Source organism: Neopelma chrysocephalum, unplaced genomic scaffold (genome assembly GCF_003984885.1).
Source record: "Neopelma chrysocephalum unplaced genomic scaffold, ASM398488v2 Primary Assembly neopelma1_80, whole genome shotgun sequence".
Classification (NCBI taxonomy): Eukaryota; Metazoa; Chordata; class Aves; order Passeriformes; family Pipridae; genus Neopelma; species Neopelma chrysocephalum.
Genome location: NW_020897741.1, coordinates 267,286 through 274,951, shown reverse-complemented (window position 1 = coordinate 274,951; position 7,666 = coordinate 267,286). Strand labels below are relative to the sequence as shown.

Sequence of the window (7,666 nt, the reverse complement as noted above, 5' to 3'; positions counted from 1 at the left end):
GTGGCTGGGAAACACCTACAGGTCTGAGGCAAAAGGTTGTATCAAATTCTTTCCCGATTTCTGCAGTCATTAAGTGTTGATTGTATGCTCGTAGCCCTAATTCCATTTCACAGCTACAATCCTTGAGCTCGTCATGTCTCACCATTAATTAATTCACATTCATTTTGTATTTAATCACCAATGTATCTCCACCCAGGGCTGTTACCTTTGTGTGAGGCAGAAATCTGGGACACCTCCAGGTATCTCAGGCTCACAGAGATACTGGCCCGTGTTGCCAGTGAAACACTGATCTCGCTCAGCTGCATTGCTTGAGTCATCATGGAAACCTCCCAGCCTCACCAATGCAAGAATCTGCCAAGGAAACTACTGTGCAGCAACAGAAGCTTGGAGCAAAACAAATAATACAGCAGCAAGCCACTGCCACTTTAGGAAAAACAGGGATATAGTGACACAGGGCCACATGAAAGCATATACAGATAGTCCTCTTCCTCCAAAGCATCCAATTATGGCACTTCAGACAGAGGATAATTTCTCTCCTCTCATAAACTATCTACTGCCATTAATGCCTGACTTTTTAAGCAGCTGTAAACATGTTAATTCTCTCTTCCAGAGGATTCTGTTCTGTCAGGACACAGGTACACAAGCAGCTGAGTTGTCAATACTCTCTCATATGAAAAGGACTTTCTAGTGAGAAGACGCTTCCACACCCACAGGTTTCTCCCACCCAGCTCAGGAGACCATCACTAGCTGCTGGTCCTCCTTCTCCAGGTCATTTCAAAGCCCTCAACAGAAGGGAAAGAGCAAAGAGTGAGTGGATGGACAGTGGTTACAAGAGAGCAAAGAGCCTCTTAAAACAGTAAAAAGAAAGGTAAACTGATCATATATTTAAAAAGTAATCCATATGCTCGTTAATGCATCATAGTCTCAAATTCAAATCCTTTACTCTGTCACTCTTGTTGGTTTAAAATTGAAGTATTTTGTAAAATCCTACAAAACTATCCTCCTTGCCTCTATCCCTAGCATGTTCTTGCTTTTAACTTCTGGCAGGATGCATTGCATGGCAGTCTGGCCCCACATGGGCACAGCTACCAGAGAGCTCTGCCCAAGCAGTGACAAGTGTGACAGCTACACCCCCACACTGGTGGACCCAAGGTCTCTGGCCAAAGGGTTCTCCATCACCTGGAGTCACCTCTCTTCCCTCTCCACATGAGAAACTATAGTTAAGTTTACAGGGAAAGTTATAAGCTCATGTTGTACAAAATTAAGATTTATAGTGACCTTGCCATAATTAGCTGGACAAATATATTTTCCCAAACAGTACAAATTTGCACTGTGTGTATTTAACATTTAATAAAAATACTAAATCCATTGTTACAGAACCTAATCTATTAGTTTTAGGGCTTGAATGGCCATGATCACTTGCCATTGCTACCATGTAATTTGAAGATGCAGCAGGAGACTTCGGACTGTTCAGCATGCTCATCCAAGGATAAAAAGCAAAGTTCTTAATTCTCCCAGAATGGTATTCGTTGTATTTTTAAAGGAATCACACTTAAAAAATTTAAATAAAGCAAGTTCTGAGAAGAGTTATATTTATAGTTAACTTTAGCCATAAGAAAACTCCAGATTTTCTTAAAAGTTACAGCACCGTGATTAGAGACCAATTACAAAACTTCAAGAAAAAAAACTCAGCAATTATTTCCACAGATGCAAAGAGAATGTAAAACAGAGGAAGTAAGTGCAAATTAAATACAGCCACAGCAACTAAATGCATTTTAGATTATGAATGAACCAATTTCACAGACCACTGATAATTCCCAAGCAGTTCTGGAATAGTGAAGTTTTGTGATAGTACTCACCGTTTTCAGAAGTCTGAGTTCTGCATTAAGCAAAGTTAACCCAGCCAGAGATCATCAAGGTATCAGAGGTGATTGTCTAACCATTCATCTGCTGCCATCGTGCCCCAGTCTCACTCCCACAGCCTTACCCAGTGCTCCCTGGGTGCTCTGATTCAGTTGGAGTTTTCCCATGAAGAAATAACCTTGGCCATCAGCCGCTTCTTGTCTTGCCTGACCGGATTAATGTTAACGAATCTGCAGATGACAATGAAGGTATTGCACTGTAAAATGACAAAACAAGTTACAAACACACCCACAGAACTGCCAGATTGCCACCTTTGCCAGGAGTCCACACTGATGAATCACACCCATGTGGTTGGTACCCTTCCTCCTGGTGGAGGAGGCAGCTTCTGCTCTTCTGTATTTCACAGAACTACAAAATGGTTTGGGTCAGAAGGGACCTTAAAGATCACCCAGTTCCAACTCCTCTGCCATGGGCAGGGACACCTTCCACTAGACCAGGTTGTTCAGAGCCCCATCCAACCTGGCCTCGGGCACTTCCAGGAATGAGGCATTCACAACTTCTCTGGGCAACAGATCTTCTTAACACCCCAAAACAAAATCTTATCAAGTTAATGCATCACCCTTTATAAATCCAAGATGACACTGCTGATGGGAGCACAGCTAAAAAGCTCAGTGAGCAAGTAATAACCTTTTCTTTAGGGACATCCGATTGTAAGGGGTGACAATTGCCTGATGAACCTCGTGCCATGGTCACTGCTGGCTCTCCTAAATATCACCTCACCTCCAACAGCCAGATTCCCAACAGCCAGTAACATACAGCAAGTAGTTTATTGTAACAGATGAGAAATTCCTAAAGCTCTTCCTACTAACAAGGCTGCTTCAAAGAGCTTTAGTCACTACATTTTTCCACATCCTTGCAATATGTTTACAGGGTTTCCTAAGACACTGTCATTTTGTCTGCTACCACAAATCCAAACATTCCTCAGTCACAGGAAAGTCTCCAATTTAGCTGAAAAGTAGGTATTATTTACTGTTCTGTTTTGATACAGCCAGTCTCACATATCACATCAGCACCAAGTAGGAATTTAGCCAAGCACAATCATACACAGCCAACACAACCCCCCTGGGAAGGTTAAATTACTTGTACCTGATACAACAGCAGGTAGAGATGAATTTAAAAAAATACCTCTAAGTAAGAAGGGCCAAAACCCAATCATGTTGAAGTATGGACACCTGTTTTAAAAGGCTTCTTGCCCATGTCACCTGGAGCTGTGCTCCTACATACCCTCTGAACCCTTACAATGGCAAAACTGAATGTCCCTTGATTGTCAAACATCTCCTCAGCAATAGTCCTCTGAAGGACACAAAGACCAGCGTCCTGCAACACTCAGACACAAACCTGCTTCTCCCAGGAGGAATAACTGTGATTTTGTGTTCTCAGGGGGCTTGGAAAGAGACTGAAACTATGACTTCCAGCAAGGGGGGTACTCCAAACCCTAAACCAGCAGCATCAGTCTAAGGCTTTACGAGCTGTTCGGGGTTGTTTGCATTCCTCAGGCTGGGAGGTGTGTGCCCAGGCACCCAAAGGGAGTGGTTTGTCTTCTCAGCTCTTGCAAAATCCAATTACTCAAGATCTATGACGAGCTGCCACAATGCTGTGCTGTTTGATTTCTCGGAGATCAGAAACATCTCAGATAACTTTAACAGCAGCCAAAAGGCAGCTGTGAAAACCTGTTTTTACCATCCCTTTGAAAAGAGTTAACAGACTCCTGAAAATTTATGGCTTCAATGAATACAAGGTATTTATTTAAAAGTTCAACAGATACTTTGCTACACAACTCAAAGTCGAACCTTGCATGACATCACAGGTTTCCATCAGAAACTTCACTACCGTGAAGCAACATTAATGAAAAAAGTCATCTTTGTGGAAAAAATCAAATAAGTAGACCTATAATTTCGGTGTGTTTGGTTTTTTTACCTATACTTTGTATGCAAACAAAAGCTTTTTAAAGAATCTTGTTAAGACTGAATAAAAACCTTAGAGTTTAAAAATACCCTTTTGTTGCTCTGTTCCTCATTTACCTTTACCCTCATACGTATCCCTATTAAACATCCCACACCACAGTCTTCAGTTCTTCACTATACACTTAAGTGCTTCATGCATTCACCCATGTTACTGAATGGAACAGTGAGCCTAAAAAGAGGCTCTGAAGATGCACAGTAAGGTCAGTTCAATATGAACCAACAGGGGGGGAAAAAAGAGAGAAAGAAGAAATCCTGAGAAGTTAAAAAATTCCCAGTTACATTTGCAAAAAGCCCAGTAAGCTTCCCAACTGTTTGGATCCTAAGCATCCAGCAAGTAAATGAAAATCTGAAAGCCTCAAATGTGGACTATATAAATACTTTGCTCCGCCCTCCCCCCCAAGTCCTCCTGCAAAGGATTTACCAGCATACAAATTCATTCCTGAACAGAACTGAGCAGACATTTGAACAGGTTTTTATACTGATTTTATTTGCTGAGTTTGGATAGCATGCATCATTTTACAGCACCAGTATAAAGTCAGTGAAGCACACAGCTCGTAGGAACTTGTACTGTGGAATGTCTTCAAAACCATTATCCTCTCCCCCTCCACCGCAGTACATAACACTGGCTGAAGACAGGACAGACACATATCGGGGCAACTTCCTTATGGCTAAAAATACTCATAGCAGCAACTTTTAAAGAAGGGTTCAATAAATCAAGTCATTGCACTTGGGTCATTTATTGCTATAGCGAACAAAGGCCATTAAATAACAAACGCCTTCCATTTGTGGCTTTAACTGATTGTCTTGTTCTGTTCATCCTCTACAAGCTCACACAGAGGCACAACTTCTGCAGAGCAAATCCATCCCAAGATTTGTTTCGTGCTCCAACCACAGTGAAGAGCTTGTATAACAAAACTGGGTATTCCAGTAGGCTCAATTCTTGCTTTCCATCACCTGCTTTAGGGGTGAATTCCAAGCAAGGGTTTAGTGTCTGACGAGAAGCATTGCTGCTGCACATGATTCCTCAATATAAACACATGGCTCAACCCTTCATTTGTGGTGCATTTAGGCAATTCAAAGTTAAAAGCATTAATATTGAATCAGCTTATTACCAATTTGACTCGCAAATATTACTCAATACCTGCATAGTATATTAATCAAATTTCATTAACTATTTGAATCAGCAATCAACGAACATCCTCCAGTTGACTTTCTGACATTTAATGTTTTATGATGCATCAACTGTGGAAAAAGTACACTCTCAAGAAGTAACACTTCCATGTCACTTGAGCTAGTGACATACTAAATAATTACTATACGTATGACCACTCTCATGAATAGAAGTTTAATTACTTCTTTTATTGGTGAAGTTGCCAAACTATGTGACACTTTTTTGTCATTTAAATTACAGCAGATCAAAAGGAGATGAGCTGATTACTAACACAATTAATGCATTTTGACTGGCTTTATAAAGCTGTATGTTTTTTAATTCTTTAATCAAACAAACACAGCAATAAATACCATTGTCTCCCATCACTTTGCATATTATTTGTATATTGTTCTGCTGCAAGTGCTGAGCTCAGGGGCTAAAGATAATGGCAATCCACAAGATTTCAACTGTTTTCCATAAAATAAAGACACTGTCTTGGACATCAGCAAAATCATGTCAAAGCAATTGTTCCAATTACTCATTAAAATACAAAGGTGTTATTAAATTTAGAGGTACACAGTATACTGAGAAAGGTCATGGCATAAATATATAAATATTGAGACCTTTTGAGAGTATCAAAGTTCCAAAGGGATTTATTTGGAGACATGTTATAAACAAAACCTGACTATTGTAAAAACAGATCAAGATGCATATTGAACCATTACAAAGATTGATGACTTCAGTTTAGATATACAGGTACACAGACGTCGTGACTTAAGGTTTGCTTTTCCATGCTGCATACTGGAGTATTTCAGGCACAACAGGTTAAGACTGGACTCAAGCCTTTTTTCTGTATTTCCTGCATTTTGTGGTTTTACAAACTGATTTTTTTTCATAATTTCATGATTCAGTCCTAAATCCCTTTTTAATCCAATAGTGCAAGTGACAAACCGTTCTGCTGAACTACTCGGATTAGATCATCCATTCTCACTACAATGCATAGGAGTTTCACCTGCTTCATTGCACTAACAAATTCCTATCTCATTACTCAACTTATAAACAGCACAGTATTAATATTCTCACTGCAGACAGGCACAACAGCATAACCCTGGGCGAGACTGCCAAAATTATACAAATATCATATATTCCCTTTTGCATGTAGGGGAAAAGTAGTGACTACAATTACAATACAGTTATTCCACCCCTCCCAATAGACTATTTTACAGATTAGTTGTAAAGATAGATCACCCTATTTATAGTATAGATCTCTTTAAAAATTAAGCTACAGGTATTCCATAAAAATCTATTAAGAATTCCCTCTCCTTTCTATACAGATTCAGTAGTATTTTCTAGCAAACCAAAAAAATAAGGTCTGCAATTCCAGCACAGTAAGAAATAAGGCCTCTTTTATATTGGCAAAAAAATTACACCATTATTCTTTTTTGTTTTCTTATCTCTCTGAATATAAGACTATATTCCTTTTTTTACTATATTTTTTCTTTAAGACCGTAGAACAACAGCATCCATTATTATGAAATAAGAGTCAGTTCTCCTTGTGTTCAGCTTTGAATTCCTGGTGAGTTAAAAACATTGAGTCCATAGCTCTCATGTAGACATCACTGCTTTCTTCAATTTTTCTATTTCAAGCTGGAAAATGGACATTTTGAAAAGAAAGTCAGTATTAAAGTAGCAATAAAGGAAAGTCTTCAGAGCTTTCACCAAAGTTGTAACATTTTCAAATACACTGAAGTAAATAATATTGTAACATTATTGCATATAACAGCTCAATATTTACAGTTGATTTGGTAATACTATATTGCTAAACAAACAGGAACATAAAATCATTAAGAATTTGCCTACAGTTCTGGTACATATTGTCGGATAAACTCACTCTGAACAAAGCAAAGCTGGGTTATGGAATCACTTGATGTGTCCCGATGTGACGCTGCGTCATTACCTCAGAGTAACTTTCTAAAACAGCCTTCATACAAAACACTGTGCCATGATCAATTTGTATTTCTTCAAATGCACTTAGAGGATACCTGGAAGTTACCTCTTCTTCATCCCCAGTGCATATTTAAGGCAACTGCATTGATTGCTTTAGAGACACGTTAAAAAGTGGACTCACCAGAAGTTGGTCTCAAGCGTCAAAAGTAGCTTTGTAGTCAGTAAGATGCACTACCTCACAAACAAAATGCCCTTTTGTACCAGACTGAAATAACTTCCTACAATGAGCTCATCCTATTAACTATTTAATGGCATCATACTGCAATGCAGGCAGTGGTCTTCATCAATGAATTGAGGAGTGGTGTTCATTCATAGGGAAATTTTTCAGATGCATTCTGTTCTTTTGGCCAATTATCCACACTTAATATTTAGACACTTCATCAAAAATTTAGAGCCGTTTATTTTTGCCCTGTTTTTCTTTTGATTCCCTGAAGTAAATTTGTCTTTCAATCTTAAAAAAGCAAAGTATTACCTGTCTCTCTTAGAACATGTCCAGTTGGACATATTTCTAGCAACACTAAACTGAACTCACATCTCAACACCCACACACTTTGTTACAAATAGTATTCCAGGTAACAAAAGCTGAACTTGGATCTCCTATATACATCCAACTGCCTTGTGA

General features: G+C 39.1%; 1 protein-coding gene across 1 annotated transcript in view; it reads right to left on the bottom strand.

The window, feature by feature from the left end:
- Positions 1-4,352: 4,352 nt before the first annotated feature.
- The window catches only part of CD2AP (CD2 associated protein), an 81,367-nt gene continuing 78,053 nt past the window's right edge, over positions 4,353-7,666 (bottom strand). The window contains exon 18 of the mRNA XM_027690084.1: positions 4,353-6,684. Coding sequence (XP_027545885.1) covers positions 6,643-6,684 — 42 coding nt within the window. The 3' untranslated portion in view covers positions 4,353-6,642. The remainder of the gene's footprint in view (positions 6,685-7,666) is intronic.